The sequence below is a fragment of the Pongo pygmaeus genome, chromosome 15 (genome assembly GCF_028885625.2).
Source record: "Pongo pygmaeus isolate AG05252 chromosome 15, NHGRI_mPonPyg2-v2.0_pri, whole genome shotgun sequence".
In the NCBI taxonomy this organism is placed as follows: domain Eukaryota; kingdom Metazoa; phylum Chordata; class Mammalia; order Primates; family Hominidae; genus Pongo; species Pongo pygmaeus.
In genome coordinates, this window is record NC_072388.2 from 63,259,819 (window position 1) to 63,281,933 (window position 22,115).

At 43.6% G+C, this 22,115-nt stretch overlaps 1 protein-coding gene across 3 annotated transcripts in view; it reads left to right on the forward strand.

The window, feature by feature from the left end:
- MTHFD1 (methylenetetrahydrofolate dehydrogenase, cyclohydrolase and formyltetrahydrofolate synthetase 1) overlaps positions 1-22,115 on the forward strand; it is a 71,702-nt gene that overhangs the window by 42,129 nt on the left and 7,458 nt on the right. For all 3 annotated transcript variants that reach the window (XM_054449833.1, XM_054449834.2, XM_063651672.1), the window contains 11 exons: positions 986-1,093; positions 1,241-1,315; positions 5,018-5,120; positions 8,556-8,632; positions 9,577-9,717; positions 10,839-10,907; positions 11,201-11,312; positions 11,410-11,549; positions 14,158-14,199; positions 17,682-17,782; positions 18,910-19,087. In XM_054449833.1, coding sequence (XP_054305808.1) covers positions 986-1,093; positions 1,241-1,315; positions 5,018-5,120; positions 8,556-8,632; positions 9,577-9,717; positions 10,839-10,907; positions 11,201-11,312; positions 11,410-11,549; positions 14,158-14,199; positions 17,682-17,782; positions 18,910-19,087 — 1,146 coding nt within the window. The remainder of the gene's footprint in view (positions 1-985; positions 1,094-1,240; positions 1,316-5,017; positions 5,121-8,555; positions 8,633-9,576; positions 9,718-10,838; positions 10,908-11,200; positions 11,313-11,409; positions 11,550-14,157; positions 14,200-17,681; positions 17,783-18,909; positions 19,088-22,115) is intronic.

Sequence of the window (22,115 nt, forward strand, 5' to 3'; positions counted from 1 at the left end):
CCCGCCTCGGCCTCCCAAAGTGCTGGTATTGTAGGCGTGAGCCACCGCACCCAGCCTAGATTCTTTATTATAGCTTTTTCTCTCTGGAGATTAGCCTTTTTTGTAGAGCTCTTAGTGGACAAATGACTTGTTTCTCAGCAAAAGCAACACCTAGGGGGAAAACAACTTAATTTGTAGACTTGTGATACAGCTTGGTTTCAAACTTTGGCTTTCAGTGGGAATGATTATTATAAGCAAATGACCAAATGAAGCATGGTATTGGGAAGCACCAACACACAGCGATTTCAGAATTCATTTATGTAACTGCAGAAATGGGAACAGTGCATAGACATAGAGTTGGTGCTGCTCCCGTGCACTCCTCCTCGCTGTTTTGAGGTGTGTCCTCAGTAACCCAGTGTGGCTGTTGATCCCAGTGGTGTGGTATTTGTGGTCTCTGGACATCTCATTTAGGAAAAACTGCAAGTTCTGTATTTGGGAGGAGATTCTTCTGCGGACAGATAATTAGTCTTTTATGTTTTCTTTTTCTTTTTTTTTTTTTGAGACAGAGTCTCACTCTGTCGCCCAGGCTGGAGTGTAGTGGTGTGATCTTGGGTCACTGCAACCTCCACCTCCCAAGTTCTCACCTCCCAAGTGCCTTAGCCTTCCAAGTAGCTGGGATTACAGGTGCGTGCCACCACACTTGGCTACTTTTTATGTTTTTAGTAGAGATGGGGTTTCACCATGTTGCCCAGGGTGGTCTTGAACTCCTGGCCTGAAGTGATCCCCCACCTTGGCCTCCGAAAGTGCTAGTATTATAGTTGTGAGCTACCACGCCCAGCCAGTCATTTATGTTTTCAAGAACTCCCTATATTGGGTGTTTGTCCACTAACTGGGCTGCCTTCAGTATTCCATTGGCTTTAAAATAGGGATTGAGCTTTGCAATAGAATGAAGGTTGGAAAGATACAGAGCAGCTGGGAGATTAATGTGGCTTCTGTTCTTTTGTAGTTTAATCTCCACCTCACAGGTGACATCCATGCCATCACTGCAGCTAATAACCTTGTTGCTGCGGCCATTGATGCGCGGATATTTCATGAACTGACCCAGACAGACAAGGTAGGATGCCAAAGCCCCATGAACCCCATTGAACACTTTTGAAAGTATTGAACCATCTGAATTAGTGTTGGTCTCTTGGGTGCTGAGGATGCAGGTAGCAAGGCAATGGGGTTCCTCTCATTTTATAGCCCCTTTCTTTTCTTTAAGGCTCTCTTTAATCGTTTGGTGCCATCAGTAAATGGAGTGAGAAAGTTCTCTGACATCCAAATCCGAAGGTTAAAGGTAAGCTTTTTTTCTTCCACATTTTTTATATTATATGGAATCTGGAATCTGATCATTGATTAGGACATAAAAGTCTTCTTGGAGTAGCCTATTTTAGATAAAGTTGCATCAGTAATCATAGTCTTAAAGTTGTGATATACATAGCAAAGATTGATGGTAGAGGTTATTTCTCATTTATCTATAGATTAGAAGTGGCTAGTGTGGAATAAATAGAACACTGACAACCTGCCCTCAGCTAGGAAAAAAACGACACTTCCTTTATAACATGAACAAGAGTCAGGAGGCCACTGTGGTGGCATAGCAGCCTTTGGAGTTTGCATCATTGGGACCTTAAGCAAATTTGTTAAATGACTTGTTTCTCCGTTTACTCGTCTGTAAAATAATACTTGCCTTGCCCTGAACAGATAAGGGTCTGTGTTAAAACAGTTAAAAGCGTAGTTATATCTATATTTTATTTGAATTTCTGTAACAAATATATAGTTAGTAAGCATACACCATACCACCTGACCCAGAAATCTCACCCAAAATAAATGAAAACTCTGTTCACATAAAAATCTGTACATTAATGTTTTTAGCAGCTCTATTAATAATTTCCAAAAACTGGGAACTAATCTAAATGTCTTTCAATGGATGAATAAATAAACAAACTGGTACATCCATACAATAAAAAAAATGAGCTATCGATACAAGCAACAACTTGGATGAATTTCAATGGCATTATGCTGGGTGAAAGAAGCCAGTCTCAAAAGCTTGCATATTGCATGCCTCCATTTATATGATATTCTCAATAAGAGAAAGCTATAGTGCTAGGGAACAGATCAATAGATGCTAAGGGTATGGATGAAGGGAGGGTATGACCATAAAGGAATAGCAAAAGAGAGGTGTTTTGTTTTGTTTTCTTTTTTGAGACAGGGTCTCTCTCTGTAACCCGGCTGGAGTGCAGAAGCACAATCACAGCTCACTATAGCTTCCACCTTCCAGGTTCAAGCAATCCTCTCATCTTAGCCTCTTGAGCACCTGGGACTATAGGTGCACACACCACCATACCTGGCTAATTTTTTATTTTATTTTTTGTAGAGACCTTGTCTCACCATGTGGTCCAGGCTGGTCTCAAACTCCTGGTCTCAAGCGATGGTCCTTCCTCAGCCTCCCAAAGTGTTGGGATTACTGGCGTGAGCCACCACGTCTGGCCACAAGGGATTTTTTGTTTTTGTTTTCTGTTTTTTAATTTTTCAAAAATTTATTGGTTTTTGTTTGTTTGTTTGTTTAAGACAGAGTCTCACTCTGTCTCCCAGGCTGGAGTGCAATGGTGTGATCTCAGCTCACTGCAACCTCCACCTCTCGGGTTCAAGCAATTCTCCTGCCTCAGCCTGAATAGCTGGGATAACAGGTGCCTGCCACCATGCCCAGCTAATTTTGGTATTTTTAGTAGAGAGAAGGTTTCATCATGTTGGCCAGGCTGGTCTCGAACTCCTGACCTCAGGTGACCCACCCGCCTTGGCCTCTCAAAGTGCTGGGATTACAGGCGTGAGCCACTGTACCCGGCCTGTTTATTTATGTTTTTGAGAAAAGGTTTTACTCTGTCACCCAGGCTGGAGTGCAGTGGTACAATCACATCTCACTACAGCCTCGACCTCCAGGACTGAAGTGATTCTCCCACCTCAGCCAACTAGTTAGCTGAGACAACAGCCAGGTACCACCATGCCCAGATTTTTATATATTGTGTAGAGACCGGGTTTTGCCGTGTTGCCCAGGCTGGTCTCAAGCTCCTGGGCTCAAGCGATCTGCCTACCTTGGCATACCAAAGTGCTGGGATTACATGCATGAACCACTGAGCCCAGCTTTTTTCCTTTTTTTTTTTTTTTTTTTTAAGAGATGAGGAGGCCAGGCGTGGTGGCTCACACCTGTAATCCCAGAACTTTGGGAAACCGAGGCAGGTGGATCACCTGAGGTTGGGAGTTTGAGACCAGCTTGACCAACATGGAGAAACCCCATCTCTACTAAAAATACAAAATTAGCTGGGCATGGTGGTGCACGCCTGTAGCCCCAGCTACTCGAGAGGCTGACACAGGAGAATCGCTTGAACCCGGGAGGCGGAGTTTGCAGTGAGCTGAGGATGCCCCACTGCACTCCAGCCTGGGTGACAGAGAGAGACTGTCTCAAAAAAAATTGGGTTTGTGTTTTACAACACTTCTTGGTCACTATGATACTATGATTATTTAGGTCTAGGCTTAGGGAAATCTTCTGGTGCTCAGTTATAGGGACAAACATGTTAATAATACCTTTGTACACGTGTGAGGAATGTGAATTTGCAGGTATTGGGATAAAATCACTTTTATCAGACCCAGAAAAAACAGGGCTGGGAAGACATGAAGAAGAGGAGGCTTACACTTATGTGTCTGTGATAAGAACTGTTTGCAAGGCCTGTAATCCCAGCACTTTGGGAGGCCAAGGGAGGAGGATGACTTGAGCCCAGGAGTTCGAGACCAGCATGAGCAATGAAGCAAAACCTCGTCTCTACAAAAAAATTTAAAAATGAGACAGGTGTGGTGGCATGCACCTGTAGTTATACCCAGCTACTCGGGAGGCTAAGGGAGGAGCATCCCTTGAACCCAGAAGTTCAAGGTTGCAGTGAGCTATGATTGGGCCACTATAATCTAGCCTAAGTGACAGAATGAGACCTCGTCTCAAAAAAACAAAAGCAAAAATTGTTTCCAACAACTTTATAAAACCCCAAAAGAAATCCCTTCACGTCCTTCACACATCTCCTGCTTTGCACAGCTTGCACATTTCAAATGTATACTTATGTTTCCATGACAAGACTTATCACTGACATTCTTTAGGATGGGAGTAATTCAGATAAGATGCTCTTGAAAGGACACTTACCCAGTAATGGCAACTGCACCAATGAATTGACAACTCTGGCTTTAAGCTTCTGGGAGCGATGAATTCTGGTTTTTTTTTTTTTGAGACAGGGTCTTGTGCTGTCACCCAGGCTGTAGTGCAGTGGCACAATCATGGCTCACTGCAGCCTTGACCTGAACTCTGTTTCTAAGCAGACTACATGAAGCTCTCCCTCTTTTCTTTCTTTCTTTTTTTTTTTTTTTTTTGAGATGGAGTCTCACCCAGGCTGGAGTGCAGTGGCGTGATCTCGGCTTACTGCAACCTCTACCTCCTGGGTTCAAGCAGTTCTGCTGCCTCAGCCTCCCAAGTAGCTGGGATTATAGTCACCCACCACCATGCCCAGCTAATTTTTGTATTTTTTAGTAGAGACGGGGTTTCACCATGTTGGCCAGGCTGGTCTCAAACTCCTGACCTCAGGTGATCTGCGCATCTCAGCATCCCATAGTGCTGGGATTACAGGCTCAGCCACAGGTTGAGCTTCACGCCCAGCCGAAGCTCTCCTTCTTTGCTAGTAGAAGCTTCCTTTCCCTCACTAGGCATATTTGTGGCATCCCAGGTTATAATCCTCATCTCTCATTCCTGAATAAACTCAACCTATTTGGAGATAATTTTTTGTAATGTCTTTTTTTAGGCTGACAGTAGGAAATAACCCCCAGCTTTCAGTTTTTCCTTCTGAATTTAAGATGGTTTGCATTTCCTAGAGGGGATCCCATTTAGAGCTAGGGGTCAAAATTTTTGTCTTACATTTATTGTGCTTCTGTTTGTCTTATTTTATGTTTCATTTTCCTACCCTTTCAGAGACTAGGCATTGAAAAGACTGACCCTACAACACTGACAGATGAAGAGATAAACAGATTTGCAAGATTGGACATTGATCCAGAAACCATAACTTGGCAAAGAGGTACCAGAGCAGTATACAAGCCCCGTTTGTTTTGGCTATATTGCACACCCTACACCCTCCAGAAGAGTTGTTAAAATGTGAGGCTCAGAAGCTTCCATGTTGGTATTTTACCAGCTAAGGCATGACCAAGATGGTGACATTATTTCTTTTTCTTGCCACCTCTCTCAGTATCTCTCCTTATTAGCTATCATCAAATCTCTTTGTTGGATTGGTCGAACATTTTGCTGGCTATTCAGTGTTGACTGAAATTAGTGTAGTTAAACCAAAAATCACATTTTACAAATTTAATTTTATGCAAAAAGTTTTAGTGTCATGAAGTAGAGAAATTATGTTTAATCACTTCTTGAATCATGTGTGACCTTTATTCTTAGAACTCTTGTGTGGCATAAATGACTTGATTTTTTTCTGTAGTTCTCTAGCTTACTTAATCTTTTTTTTTTGAGATGGAGTCTCGCTCTGTCGCCCAGGCTGGAGTGCAGTGGCACAATATTGGCTCACTGCAACCTCTGCCTCCCAGGTTCATGCCATTCTCCTGCCTCAGCCTCCCGAGTAGCTGGGACTACAGGCACCTGCCACCACGCCCGGCTAATTTTTTGTATTTTTAGTAGAGACAGGGTTTCACCACGTTAGCCAGGATGGTCTCGATCTCCTGACCTCATGATCTGCCCGCCTCAGCCTCCCAAAGTGCTGGGATTACAGGCATAAGCCACCACGCCCAGCCTACCTAATCAGTTTTTTACCTCATTTTATTAAATTCTCTTATAGCATATTAGGTAGCCTTCAAGGTTTAAATACTTACCAGTTTAGTAAGTAGGTTTCCCGGCTTCACTGCCATATGCTACTTTTCTCAATGCACAACTAGTGTAGCTTAGATTTTACTTTGCATCAACAATGCAACCTTCTATTCTGTATCACTATTGAGAAGGAATCTTCATCCACTCATGCAGAATACAGCTGAAGGCCAATTTATTGACTGTTTTTGTGATATTCCTTGACTCAATAACCGTTGCTAGCTAATGGCATTTTTTAGATGACACTCTCAATGTCTAAAACCACACTGGAATTTCTCTTCCTTTGCTTCAATAGCTTTAGACAAATGGTATAATATTTTATAAGGAATAAGCTAAAAGTCCATTTTGAAGATTTAGTATCCGATTTACATTTCTTTTGCTTCGTGTCTCATTCATGTTTTCTAAGCAACTAGAGGCAGTCATACCTATTGACTGGCTATTTTTTACAGAAATATTAGTTACATGAAACCTGATACTTTTTTCTTTTGAAAAATAAGGGTTGGCTCTAACAACACATTACTATAGCAAGAGTGGGGTGTGTGTGTGTCTGATTGCTATATAAGACACTGCTTTTGGTATGAAATTATGACAGTCTTTATGGAAAATAATTTGGCATGTTATCAAGTGCCTTAAAAATGCTTCTCCTCCTTGACTCATTTAGAGTATGAACTGGATTTTTTGGTTCATTTTGTGTGTGTGTGTGTTTTTTTTTACTTTGAAATTATTTTAATTTTGAAATAGAAAACATCTTGAAAGGAAAAAAAAACCCCACAAAATATATAGGCAAATTTGTACTCTGTGAGCTTCTCACATCCTTACACTTCTTCACCAATCTCTAAGATGAAAAACTCTCTTCTAAAACATATTCAGCCATCAGCAATGATGTTATTAGTAGGAATATGGATCAATTTAATTTTGTGTTTCTTTGATATTGTTTGGCATTTGATACTGAAATGGCAACTCCTGTTTCCTCTCTATACTCATAGTACTCTCAGTACCTCACTGCTGATACCAGATGGGTAGTTTTTCTCTTCCACAACAATTGAGCTTTCACTTCTCCAGTGGATATTGACTGAGTATCCTATGATTTAACTCAATTCTGACACTAACTGTCTGGAGCAGATCCTACAGGTAAAGGGCTCAGTCCTAAAAGACTGCCCCACTTCAGACACGAATCACAAGTCCAGGTTGTCACCTGTGCCTCTGACCAACTGGTTATAACTGGAGGGTCCCCACAACCCCCTGCTCAGGTTCATTTGCTAGAATGGCTCACAGAACTCAGAGAAGCATTTCACTTGTGTTTACGGTTTATTATAAAGGATATAGCTCAGAAACAACCAGATGGAAGAGAAGCGTAGGGGGCATCACTCTCCCAGCACCTGGATGTGTTCACCAGCCCGGAGGCTCATCAAACCACGTTGTTCAAGAGGTTTTTTTTTGAGACGGAGTTTTGTTCTTGTCGCCCAGGCTGGAGTGCGATGGAGTGATCTCAGCTCACTGCAACCTCTGCTTCCCGGGTTCAAGCGATTCTCCTGCCTCAGCCTCCTGAGAAGCTGGGATTACAGGCATGCGCCACCACGCCCGGCTAATTTTGTATTTTTAGTAGAGACAGGGTTTCTCTATGTTGGTCAGGCTGGCCTCGAACTTTTGACCTCAGGTGATCTGCCCACCTTGGCCCCCCAAAGTGCTGGGATTTACAGGCGTGAGCCACCGCGCCTGGCCTGTTCAAGAGTTTTATACACCCATAACACGTTACCCAGAGGTTGATGGGTGGGACTGAAAGTTCCAGCCCTCTAATCATTTGGTCTTTTTGGTGACCATTCCTTTCCTGAGGCTGTCTAGGAGACCTACCATAAGTCACTTATTACCATAAACTCAGATGTGATCAAAAGGAGTTTGTAATAAATAACAAGACACTCCTTTCACCCTTGGAATTCCAAGAGCTCTATGAGCCTTTTGTCAGGAACCCATGACAAAGGTCAAATATATTTCCTATTACACTACACATACAAAAAACCAGAACTGAGGGTACACTAAAATGTTAACAGTAGTTAGTCCTGGGAGGTTGTTAGTTGGTTAGTTGCTTGGTCTTTGCCATGTTTTTTGTGCTTATATAATTGGATAGATATTCTGTCATCAGAATAAAAATAATCTCTGCTAAGTGTGCTATGTTTCCTAAATTTCCAGACCAGGCCTGGCACCCAGCATGTTTCAAAAGATATTTGCACTTGCCCTGATTTGATGGCTCCTGTGTTTCTTACGGTGGTGGAAAGTCAATGAGTCATCATCCCACAGAACAACAACACAAACCTCAGTCTTTTGAAAAAATGTAGACTGCTCTGTTTTTCTTATATGTGGAATATGCTTTAAAATAGATTCCAGATTTCTAGTTAACTGTTTGAATTCTCTAAATGGAATAAAACCAAGCCATTCCACATTCCTTTGCTTTAAAAATAACTCCTGTGTATTTATGGTATATGAACATCATTTCTTAACTTTAACACATATTCTAGCTTTGCCATCCATTTTGAAATATTGATAGACAATCATGAAATTAGACTTATTGCTTTAAAACTCTGCTGCTTCCTTTAACTTTGTGGTCCTTTTACTCAAAATTGTTCTATATCTTGCCTGTCTGCTATAGTGTTGGATACCAATGATAGATTCCTGAGGAAGATCACGATTGGACAGGCTCCAACGGAGAAGGGTCACACACGGATGGTAACAATTTGTCCCTTTCCAAGGAAATTAGTTCAGAGGCACTAGATCTTGCTTCTTCTCTCCTCCTCCATCCTCTCTCATACGATTGATACTGCCAGGTGTTGTTCTGCCTTCTCCCTTTTAAAATGGAAGTGAGTAGGTGTGTGGCATTGAGCACTCCTGACAGCTTTTGCAATAAATCCCATGTGTCACCTGTGTGTTTTTCCCCCAGCATTTTTTCCTGGAGGTGGAGAGCCCCAAGTGAATATCCTTGCATAGAAATTGATTAAAATTGCTTCTTTTTTGTAGCCATTTCACTGTATATCTCCTTGGTTTAAGAGGTACCATATTGTTCCCTTGTATATGAAAGAAACAATAAGCGCATGATTACAAGCAGCCTTCATAGGGATAAAATCATAGCTTTTTGGTCCTACTATAACATTTATTTTAAAAAACTGACAACTCAGGGCTGGGCGTGGTGGCTCACGCCTGTAATCCCAGCACTTTGGGAGGCCGAGGCGGGCGGATCACTTGAGGTCAGGAGTTCGAGATCAGCCTGGCCAAACCCCATCTCTACTAAAAAAAAAACAAAAACTAGCTGGGCATGGTGGCACGCGCCTGTAATCCCAGCTACTTGGGAGGCTGAGGCGTGAAAATTGCCTGAACCCAGGAGGTGGATGTTACATTGAGCCAAGATTGTGCCACTGTACTCCAGCCTGGGCGACAGACCGAGACTGTGTCTCAAAAAAAAAAAAAAATTGACAACTCAGGGTCTTGGAATAATTAATTAATATATTTTTTGCTATTAGAGGATTATTTTCATTAAGCATTTTGGGTAGTATTCTGTTATTCTATCCTTTTAAGCTGTTTGTTTAAGCCTCAGATGTAAAAAAGGATCACTTTTGCAATTCACACTTCTGGTTTAACACAAAGTTTTTGCTAGTACCTCTTTTCCCTGCCCACAGGCCCAGTTTGATATCTCTGTGGCCAGTGAAATTATGGCTGTCCTGGCTCTCACCACTTCTCTAGAAGACATGAGAGAGAGACTGGGCAAAATGGTGGTGGCATCCAGTAAGAAAGGAGAGCCCGTCAGTGCCGAAGATCTGGTGGGTACTCAGACACACCAGGCTTGGCGACATATCTGTGTCTGTTGTCCTAGGGTCTTTCAGCAGTTATTAATAACAAAATTTAACGCTGTACTTAAAACATTGCAATTAATTCATCAATTTAATCCTATTTTGCTAATTACAAGATAATTATGAAATGTTTAAAAAGTACATCAGAGTGAATAATGGCTGGTATGCTTTAGTAATAGATCACAAGTTCCAGATGATTTGAGTAACATCTTCATCCTGTGGGCATCTCTAAAAGTGGGTGTATGACTTCAATTTGCAGGGAACATCAAGAGTACCATTGCTTTATCTTTGTTGCTAGTTAGTTCAGCTACACTTTGATGGCTTAATAGAGTGACCTGATGTTAAAAGTTGGTATTGAACTCTTGCATAATATTGCAGTTTCAGCTTTGGAAGACACATATTGAGTTTGGTATTTATAGAAATAATTTCTGCCCAGATACCAGAGTTACAAATAACTGAGTACTCTGGGAACGAGCATTGCCGTGCTCTAAACTAGTCTAGAATGGATTTCTCACATCAGTCAGCAGCAGAGCTTGATTAAGATGCTTGTTTCCAGAGTTACATGTTTTTCCAGATATTACATGTGAATGTCATTTTTATTCTATCTGGCAACTTTGGCCAGGTGCGGTGGCTCACGCCTGTAATCCCAGCACTTTGGGAGGCCGAGGCAGGTGGATCACGAGGTCAGGAGATTGAGACCATCCTGGCTAACACAGTGAAACCCTGTCTCTACTAAAAATACAAAAAAATTAGCCAGGCATAGTGGCGGGTGCCTGTAGTCCCAGCTACTCGGGAGGCTGAGGCAGGAGAATGGCGTGAACCCGGGAGGTGGAGCTTGCAGTGAGCTGAGATTGCACCACTGCACTCCAGCCTGGGCAACAGAGCGAGACTCCGTCTCAAAAAAAAAATAAATAAATAATTGGCAACTTCATAGCATATCTAGAAAAAAACCATGAATGGTCCAATTCAGGTGAAAGTATCAATTGGTCCAAGATGGCTAACATGGGTAAGCCTAGAATGTCAAATATTGGTTTCAGAAGGTTGGTTTATTTTGCTGGTGGGAGTTGATGCTGCACACATTTGTTTTGTAGGGGGTGAGTGGTGCACTGACAGTGCTTATGAAGGACGCAATCAAGCCCAATCTCATGCAGACACTGGAGGTGAGCAGAGTGACTCCTGCCTTCTTGAATTGGTTTTGGACAGTCAGAGCAGAGTGGTTATAAAGCACACTTAACCTGGGTAGTCAAGACCTTCTCCACTTGCTCATCTCTTTCTTCTCATTCTTCCTCACACCTGTGACTGGGACGTTACTGAAATAAAAGAGATGACTTTGTATTTTCCCTCTGGGAAGTATTCTTCCTTCCGATTCTAAATCAATTCCATACCGTTGAGTGTGTGATCCCACTCTGAAACAGGATTGGCAGCTCAGCTCACGGTGTCCTGGTTTCCACAGGGCACTCCAGTGTTTGTCCATGCTGGCCCGTTTGCCAACATCGCACATGGCAATTCCTCCATCATTGCAGACCGGATCGCACTCAAGCTTGTTGGCCCAGAAGGGTTTGTAGGTTAGTGTTTTTTGCAAAACCAGTGAATAGACTGTATGTTTCTTTTAGCATCAGGGGAATTGGGATGGCATTTTTACTGTTGCTTTCCTCTTTACAGTGACGGAAGCGGGATTTGGAGCAGACATTGGAATGGAAAAGTTTTTTAACATCAAATGCCGGTATTCCGGCCTCTGCCCTCACGTGGTGGTGCTTGTTGCCACTGTCAGGGCTCTCAAGATGCACGGGGGCGGCCCCACGGTGAGCGGTGGGTTGAAGTATCTGATTATCGGCAGTGTGCTGATGGCCAAAAGGAAGTTGGATGACTTCTGCCTGTTTCTTCATTGAGTTGCTCTTATCCTCGTGATTAACAGGCTGCAAAAGCAAGGGACGGGCAGACAGCCCTTGTGTTGGCTGCCTTATCACTCACAGGCACCATCAGCGCTCAGCATTTTAAAAGGGCCAAAATCGGCTGCCTGGCCTACCTTTCAGAGGACATCTGACAATATCTAAACCCCTCCAAGGACGTGTACTTGGCTAGCCCCACAAAAAACTGTTTTACGTTCAGACTGTTCTTTTTAAATCTGCATCCCTCTGTATAGTGACACTGGCAACCAGCCAACCAAACCAGTTAGCAGAGACAGAGGTCAGCCCCTTCTTGAGTAGTTCATGCTGGACAGGGCCTCCACACCCTAGGGAGGGAGTAGGGGAGAGGAGAATGGTGAATCTGCCCAGGGCTGCCCTGGGTAACAGAGAAACAGGTAGAGACTGGCTCATCCTCACCTCCAGCCTGAATTTTGTGTTTCTCTGAATTCCTACTGCTTAGAAATTCCTACTACTTTTTATCCCAGTATTTTAACACCTTTTCTTTAGGGCCTACATGAAAAGACTTGGTGCTAGGTTTTCTGAAATCATTTGAAAAACTATTAAATTCCTGTCCACCAGGAGCTTGTATTGTAACTTAGGAAATAAGGCCTCCCTCGCCTACAGGATAAAAATCAAATTTCTTTTGGTTGGGGTTTGTCCTAATGTAGCAGTTCTCTGTTTTGGCCTCAGAATCTCTTTACACTCTTGACAGTTATTGAGGACCTAAAAGAGCTTTTGTTCATGTGGGTTATAGCTATTGATACTTAGCATATTAGAAATTAAAACTGAGTTACATGTTAACATAAAGAACTTTGTAAACATGAAAATGCACTATCTTTTCCCAGCAAAATTTAGGCATTGTACATTTTTCAGATCTTCTCTGGGTCTGGCTTAATTGAAGACAGCAGGTGATCTGTTGTGACATCACATGTCTCATACCTTTGGAAAAGTCCATTATATGCTCAATGAGAGAATGATAATGAGAGTAAAAGGGCCATAAGATGTTACAGAATCTTATGGAAATAGTTTTGACTTCATGGACCCCTTCAAAGGATTAGGTCCCCAGAGCACACTGGGAATGCTGCCATAACAACCCCAGCACCCCTATCCAGTCTTAGTTATCCCTGAGTGCCAAAGGCACTCCCAACCCAGCACACCCCTTTCTGCTAGTAGCGCAGGATAGATACCCTTTTTTTTTCCCCAGTCACAACTAACATTCCTCTCTCTTTTTTTTTTTTTTTTTTTTTTTTTTTTGTGAGACGGAGTCTCGCTCTATCGCCCAGGCTGGAGTGCAGTGGCACGATCTCGGCTCACTGCAAGCTGCGCCTCCCAGGTTCGCACCATTCTCCTGCCTCAGCCTCCCGAGTAGCTGAGACTACAGGCGTCCGCCACCACGCCCAGCTAATTTTTTCGTATCTTTAGTAGAGACAGGGTTTCACCGTGTTAGCCAGGATGGTCTCGATCTCCTGACCTCGTGATCCGCCCGCCTTGGCCTCCCAAAGTGCTGGGATTACAAGTGTGAGCCACCATGCCCGGCCAACATTCCTCTCTCTTACACCCCTCACGCACCCTCACACCTCCTTTCCTTGCATCCTCCTGACCTCACAGTCAGGATAATGTCCCATAATGCTGTGCATGGAGGGGAACATTTGCACATATGGCTCTGTCAAGAGAGTAGGCCTCCTGCTCCCATTAGCTTGCTGACGGGAAGCTACCTGTAAGGTCATTGCTTCTTGCTCTGCCTCCACACAGTCCCTTCTGGAGTTGGAGCACATAGTCTCACTGCAATGGGAGAGGGCAGAGCTTCTTAATCACTATCCACTGCCCATGGCGGGGCCCATGAAATGGACACCTTCACCCACTTGCTCATTTCTGTGGATGCAACAGGGCTGAGCCATGGCATAGATCAAGACTGGGGGCTGGGGGGTGGGGTGGGGAGGCACCAGACACCTCCATCCTTTAGATATACTCTATAAAAGAGAAAGAAAATCCTTCTGTATTGTTTTCCCTCTTGTTTGTATTAACCCTGCACCACGGTTCAGCTCCACCAATGCTAGGTTGGCACTGTGGACCAGCTCATGAAACCATGGCAGGGCTCATCACAGGCTCTATTGACAGACATCCCAGGATGACTTCCGCAGGCCCGACCACTTCCTCCTTCCCCACACTCCCCTTGACTTCCAACCCCACTGCTATGGCCTTCACTTGATGAGTCACTGCACCTGCCTAGGGTACACCCCTTTCCACCTCTCCTGCCATCGATCTGGTCCTCACCTCCTTAATTCAGGTCATAGAGGTCTTCCACGCTGCTCAAAGCAGTCAATTTTGTTCTGTGCTGTGTGATTGGTCACATACCCTAAGTCCTTAGGGCAGGAAATAATCTTATACTACTGTACAGCCTGCAAGCATTGCAGCGTCTTGCCTTTAACACATGACAAGCACCCATTTAAAGCTAGGAGATTTAAATAGGAAACGCCTCTGACTCTGTTTCTTTTCCTTCCAGGTCACTGCTGGACTGCCTCTTCCCAAGGCTTACATAGAGGAGGTAACCTGAGTTATTTCTCATCACGTGTCCTAGAAAGCACCACAGCTTGAATCAGCATTTCTCCACCTGGCCCATGTGGAAATGAATGGGTTATTGCTGTGACCCAGGGTGCAGGGTGCCAAAAGGCCTGCAGTGTGCTGAGGAGTTATATTAAATGAGTAGATAGGGAAGATACACCTCACAAAACAGAATTGTCCCACATAGGGTGTCAGTAAGCCACTGCCCTAGACCAGTGGTTGATTCTCAACAGCTGATTTTGACCCCGGGAACATTTGGCAATGTCTAGAGACTTTTTTTTTATTATTACAACTGGAGGTGGGGAGTGCTACTGGAATCTAGTGGGTAGAAACCAGGGATGCTGGCTAAACATCCTTTAATGCACAGGACAGCCCCTACAACATTATCCAGCTCAAATGTCAGGAGTGTGAGGCTGAGAAACCCTGTCCTAGACTAATAGCAGTTCCCTTCCATTGTCTTCCCTGCATTGGCTGGGTAAGTTCCAAATGCCATTCAGATCAGAAGCAAGTAGAGACCTTTTTTGAAATGGCTTCTTCTCTGCAGATTTAAATCCATATTAACGGGCCAAGATATATGGTCAGGATTCTGGTTGTTTTTCTAGACAAAGCTTCCTGGATATTTATAGCATCAAACAGGAGGCTAGAGAACAACTGTGAGCTCAAATCTTTTCATATTTATGTCATTTACCATCAAAGAAACATCTCTAAAGCCAGTTTGGGGTGGTTACAGGAGAGACAGGCCATCAGATAAAGTGGCAAGGTCACCTGCTGTCACTGCTAATTCAATTTTTCTGCCTTTTTGGAAGGCCTTTAAATTATCAAGCAATACAGAGTCACTGTTCAGGCCCCAAATGAAGTATTTCAAAACTGGCTAGAAAAAATTGCTGGTACCTTGAGTCTGCCTGTCTTCTGAGTTATGGTTTGCCTTTTATGGTCATTTGTCTGATTCACGCGTAGGAGGAGAATTCACAGTTCTGGCCCTCCTGCCACCCCACAGCCTTTCCTGTGTCTAATTACAGTGACTGCCCCTAGCTGGCCCAGCTGGTGTCTTCATTTAAGAAATTCTACTTACTTAAAACTGTTCTTGATCAGCCTTACATATTAATTGGTTTTCATGTGACTAGAGGTAAAGAATTAGCAGTGTTCTTTAGAAGCTCAAATAAATCATAATCTCAGTTTTCAATTATTAAAGGAAAAAAGCATAAATCACATTTACAATGAACCTAGTTGTTTTCCACCTTTTATCCTACCCATTTCTGCTTTTTGGGGATCCACAAACATTACTGCTGGGTTTTGCTCATGATTCAGTATATGTATTTTTATAGAAGACTCTTTTATTTTTAAAATATTTAATGTATTGTTAAGCCTACAATAGTAATATACCCTTTGTAAAAAATAATAATTAAACATTATAAGAATATAATATATGTGAGCTGAGTCCCCTTAACAGTTCGGTGCATATTTCTCAACATTTAAAAATTTTTCATGAATTATACACATGTATTTTTGTGTTTGTCCTAAAATGGAATAATTAAGCTCTCCATGGTTTTGCACCTTTAGTACATCTTGGACAGGTTCCATCTTAACACAGATGGGTCTCACTTTCATAACATCTGCAATGATAAATATTTATTGAGTGTATATATCATAATTCATTGGCCCAGTCCCCCTTGGAGGAGGTTTATGTTTATAATTTTCCAATGCTACAAGCAGGGCTGCAGTAAACATACTGAAAGATACATTTCCTTAATTGCTTCCCTTTAGTTTGTAGTACTTGGTTTTTGGTGGGTTTTTTTGTTTTGTTTTGTTTTGAGATGGAGTCTGGCTCTATCACCCAGGCTGGAGTGCAGTGGTGCGATCTCGGCTCACTGCAAGCTCCGCCTCCCGGGTTCACACCATTCTCCTGCCTCAGCCTCCCAAGAAGCTGGGACTACAGGCACCCGCCACCATGTCTGGCTAAATTTTTTATATTTTTAGTAGAGATGGGGTTTCACCATGTTAGCCAGGATGGTCTCGATCTCCTGACCTCATGATCCACCTGCCTCGGCCTCCCAAAGTGCTAGGATTACCGGCGTAAGCCACCACGCCCAGCTGGTTTTTGGGGTTTTTTTTTACAGACAGGGTCTCACTCTGTCACCAAGGCTGGAGTGCAGAGGCGTGATCATAGCTGCAGCCTCTAACTCTTGGGCTCAAGCAGTCTCCCTGCTTCAACCTCCCAACTAGCTGGAAGAACAGGAACACGCCACCACACCAGGCTAATTTTTTAATTTTTTGTAGAGACGGAGTCTCCCTATGTTGCCCAGGCAGGCTGCTGTCGAACTCCTAGGTGAAAGTGATCCTCCGATCTCAGCCTCCCAAAGTACTGGGATTACAGGTGTGAGCTACCACATCCAGCTCAGTTCTTTTTTTTTTTTTTTTTTTTTTTGAGACAGAGTCTTGCTCTGTCACCAGGCTGGAGTGCAGTGGTGCAATCTCAACTCACTGCAACCTCATCCTCCGGGGTTCAAGTGATTCTCCTCCCTCAGCCTCCCAAGCAGCTGGGACTACAGGTTCCTGCCACCACACCTAGCTAACTTTTGTATTTTTAATAGATACGGAGTTTCACCATGTTGGCCAGTATAGTCTCAATCTCTTGACCTTGTGATCCACCTGCCTCGGCCCCCCAAAGTGCTGGGATGACAGGAGTGAGCCACCAGGCCTGGCCCTTTTTTTTTTTTTTTTAAATTAACTTCTCAGTTGTAGAGATGGGGTCTTGTTATGTTTCCTAGGCTTGTCTCAAACTCCTGGGCTCAAGTGGATTCTCCTGCCTTGGCCTCCCAAAGTCCTGGGATTACAAGTGTGAGCCACTGGGCCCAGCCACTGGCCTGATTCCTAAAGATAGTATTTATCTTATTTCTTGCCCTTGTTCACGGTCGAGTTCATTAAAACCTTTGAAAACATCACTGCTTACTTCATACTTCCTGGCAGTATTTACGGCAGCCATATAACGAATACCTCTTCTGTGCCAGCCACTATGTTGTTAGGCTCTGTCTTCTGACGGAAGGGTCTGTGCTGTGCCGAGTAGAGTCAATTTGTATTATCATAACCCTATGAATACATAAAATCTATAAACACAATTGGTAAATATAATTTGGGTAAGGGTAACTAATTCCTTTCAAACAGCAAATAAGCTATAATGATGTGGCATAATGACAGCAAATATACCAGCTCTTTTTTTCTTGAAGGCTGGGAAACAAGCAGAGCTCTACTCTAGTGTCATAGGCTGGAGTGAAAGCTGCAGTTCTCCATAGCATCCACTCACCACACTGGAAAAAATGCACCAAGGGACCTTCTCTCTTCTATCTTGGCCTCCTTGTCCTGACAGTGAGTGGCTGCTGGCTCAAGGAGGTTGTTTGCCTTTGAAGAAGAACCTGCAGTGGTTTTCAACTCTCTGATCTCATAGGCCTTTCACTGTTGTTTTTACAGAACCTGGAGCTGGTTGAAAAAGGCTTCAGTAACTTGAAGAAACAAATTGAAAATGCCAGAATGTTTGGAATTCCAGTAGTAGTGGCCGTGAATGCATTCAAGTAAGTGTAGAGTGTAAGAGAAAAGGATGAATGTGGAAAATCTCCTGGAGCTGATTGTACAGCACTGCTTTTAGCTTTATTTTGTTTTTCAGTTACTGCTGTTGGTTATAGCCTGTGGTTTTAGCCTGCACTGTGACAGGCATTGCATACGTTACAGTGGGCTCACCACCTCACCCACTGAGGGTCCCAAAGTCAGATTCAGCTCCTATGGGCCCTTTTCCTTTCCACTGGGGGAAGTAACACACAAGCCTGAAGTTCAATGTTCCTTTTTCATCTTTAGAGGCCTTTTATGTGAACAGAAGGTCATAGGCCTATAGTGTTCCATTATTTTACTAGATCTGGTGGGATGTTGTCTTGACAAAGAATTGGGCATATTACGCTGGAAGGGGTCATGCAAGAACTTGTGTGGGTTGTTTAGGTATTGCATTGGTGGTCAGGGTTTTGTTATAATGGCCTCACCATAGTAGAATGGGAAGCAAAACTCTTTTTTTTTTTTTTTTTTGAGACGAAGTCTGTCTCTGTTGCCTAGGCTGGAGTGCAGTGGCACGATCTTCACTCACTGCAAGCTCTGCCTCCCGGGTTCATGCCATTCTTCTGCCTTAGCCTCCCTAGTAGCTGGGACTACAGGTGCCTGCCACCATGCCCAGCTAATTTTTTGTATTTTTAGTAGAGACGGGGTTTCACCATGTTAGCCAGGATGGTCTCCATCTCCTGACCTCGTGATTCTCTCACCTCGGCCTCCCAAAGTGGTGGGATTACAGGTGTGAGCCACCGCGCCCAGCCAGCAAAATTCTTAAAAGCTAGTGTTTACTGATTCCTTGTGGAGTGCTGGGAATTTTCCAAGTACTTTACATGGATTTACCATCTGAGTCTCATAACGTCCCAATGAAGTAAGTGCTGTGATTATTCCCATATTACCCGGGTGGAAACTGAGGCACATAAAGATTAGGTAACTGGCCAAAGTCACCAGCTAGTGAGTTTCGGAGCTGAGATTCAAACCAGGCCAAATTTCTTGGTTAGTGTTCGTTTATCAGTGGGTAATTCACATGAGGTTTAATGGCAAAAAGAAGACAATTCTGTCTCTCCAGCCATTTTCCATGCTTTGATATGAAGTGCTTCCTTTATAGGACGGATACAGAGGCTGAGCTGGACCTCATCAGCCGCCTTTCCAGAGAACATGGGGCTTTTGATGCCGTGAAGTGCACTCACTGGGCAGAAGGGGGCAACGGTGCCTTAGCCCTGGCTCAGGCCGTCCAGAGAGCAGCACAAGCACCCAGCAGCTTCCAGCTCCTTTATGACCTCAAGGTGGGTGATTTGCTGTCTGCAAAAAAAGAAAAAAGACGAAAAGGGCACAGTGAAGTTTCTGTGTGGCTACTTCTATTACAGCCCCATGCTTCGCAGCTTCAGCCTTGTGGTTTGATTCCCACGTAGGTGACTTACACAACCACAGCCTGGACTCCCAGCTGTAGACAGCCTTCTTTTTATTTTTGAGATGGAGTCTTGCTCTTTTGCCCAGACTAGAGTGCAGAGGCATGATCTCGGCTCACTGCAACCTCTGCCTCCTGGGTTCAAGTGATTCTCCTGCCTCAGCTTCCCGAGTAGCTGGGATTACAGGCATCCACCACCGTGCCCAGCTAATTTTTTTATTTTTTTAGTAGAGACGGGGTTTCACCATCTTGGCCAGGCTGGTCTCGAACTCCTGACCTTGTGATCCACCTGCCTTGGCCTCCCAAAGTGCTGGAATTACAAGCGTGAGCCACTGCGTCCGCCCAGACAGCCTTCTTATAAGCATATGCCACTGCTCACTTACAGAGGGGATTTAAGCAGGAATACCCCAGGGTGGAGGGGGAACCGTTGCTCATATCCTAACTTTGCAAAGGGTCAAAGTACAGGTGGCAGAAGAGAAGGTTACATATAGACCAAATATGTAATTCACTGTAGCCTTTAACACAAGGCACCAACCATGTAGCAGATTGGTAAGGGGCTGCATCGAACTTACAAAATTTTTCTGATGGCTTTTCAGTAATAGGGGAAAGAAGTGTGCCCCCACGCTCACTTCCCAGTAAGGTGCTGCCTCAAGTTCAGGGCCCTCCCATGCAAAACCAAAGTACTCCAGGAAGCTTCATCATTTTTTCCATCACTAAGCAAATTAAATTACACCTGGTCTAAGTAGAGCCCTGCTTACTCTATGATACAATAAAGTTAGTTCAGGAAAAGGTTGTTCTTATTATAGGGTTGTGTTTTGTTTTCATTTATCTGTCCAATGTATTTCAGGATGTGATCTGACATTAAGTAGTATGGAAACAACAACTGGAAACTTTGTTAGGAATATGAGATATATGCTGTAGTTAATTTTTCCTATTCTTTAGGCTAATTGGCTTTATTTTTTTGTTTGTTTTTTGTTTTAAGACAGGGTCTTGCTCTGTTGCTCAGGCTGGAGTGCAGTGGTACAATCATGGCACACTACAGCCTCAACCTCCTGGGCCCAAGTGGTCCTCCCACCTCAGCCTCCTGAGTAGGTGGGACCACAGACATGTACTACCAAGCCTGGCTAATTTGTTTTATTGGCTGGGCATAGTGGCTCACCCCTGTAATCCCAGCACTTTGGGAGGCCAAGGCAGGTGGATCACCTAAGATCAAGAGTTGGAGACCAGCCTGGCCGACATGGTGAAACCCCATCTCTACTAAAAATACAAAAAATTAGCTGGGTGTGGTGGCAGGCGCCTGTAATCCCAGCTACTTGGAAGGCTGAGGCAGGAGAATCACTTGAACCCGGGAGGCAGAGGTTGCAATGAGCTGAGATCGCGCCACTGCACTCTAGCCTGGGCAACAAGTGTGAAACTTTGTCTCAAAAAAAAAAATTTTGTTTTATTTTATTTTATTTTTCTTGTAGTGACTGGGTCTCCCTATATTGCTCAGGCTGGTCTTGAACTCCTGGGCTCAAGTGATCCTCCTGCCTCAGCCTCCCAAAGTGCTGGGATTATAGGCATGAGCCAATGTGCCTGGCCTGGCTTGGTTTTTAATAGATAATCATAGACTTTCAAAAACAGCCATAAAAAAGCAGAAGGAATAAACTTGTTACTCTTGAGTTTTAGTGTTCTCTTATTTCTCTTTGCCCCTTGCAGATATAATACAATTACAGTTAATTAACATTGACATTGACATTCTCCTGTTGAGCTTTGATTTTATAGACAAGTTTTAAAATCTGTTCAGCAATCATCCTTTTAGGAAAATGCCATAAACACAAATTTGCACACAAATGCAAAGCATTTATAGGCAACCTCTCCAGGCTCCAATGCATAGCACCCAAGGCTGGAAGCCCAGTCCTTGAAAACCAGCAGGAGACCTGAAAGAGCAGGGACATATGGACTTTAGAACCCATTTCTACTTGCAACTTTGATCCATTCTGGCAGACAGGAGGCTGCCACTTTTTGTCTTACTCAGCGTCTGCTAGTCTTAAATCACCCTTCAACCAAAGTGCTTTTGCTTCAGAAGTTCTAAATGTGCCTTGGCATTTATAGAGCTCCAGTTATGAGATGCATATGAAAATAATCTGTTTCATCTTTATAAAGTCCTTATTGAATATTCACTTTATTCATGCCCATTATATAAAGCCCCTTCATAAATTATCATTGTTTAGTTCAAAAGGGAATTTTTGTTTTTATAGATAGATTATCACTCCTTTTAAAAACAAAACTTGGCTGGGCGCCGTGGTCACGCCTGTAATCCCAGCACTCTGGGAGGCTGAGGTGGGTGGATCACCTAAGGTCAGGAGTTCGAGACCAGCCTGACCAAGATGGTGAAACTCCGTCTCTACTAAAAATATAAAATTAGCCAAGTGTGGTGGCGCGTGCCTGTGATCCCAGCTACTTGGGAGACTGAGGCAGGAGACTCTCTTGAACCCGGGAAGCGGAGGTTGCAGTGAGCTGAGATGACACCATTGCACTCCAGCCTGGGCAACAAGTGCAAAACTCTGTCTCAAATAAATAAATAAATAAAAACTTGCCTAACATTTTCTTTTAGCTTTAGTTGCTATAAAGACAGATATATTGCCTAATTTTTGTAATTTGCTCATCCAAATTACCCATGAGTAGCTTTGCTTCTCATTTCCTTTAGGCAACCTCTCCGTATGCTGTTCTCTTTGAATCTTAATGCCCTGAATTAGTCTACACAGCATTTAAGAAGCCAGCTCCACTTCTCTGAAGGCTTTGCCCCGGAGGAAACAGCCCATGGGACTGAGGCCCTCACCAGTTAGACCATTGGTCTCTGTCCACTGCACTGTTTGCTTCAGGTGCCACAGAAAGTGGACATGCCCAATGCATGTTGATCATGT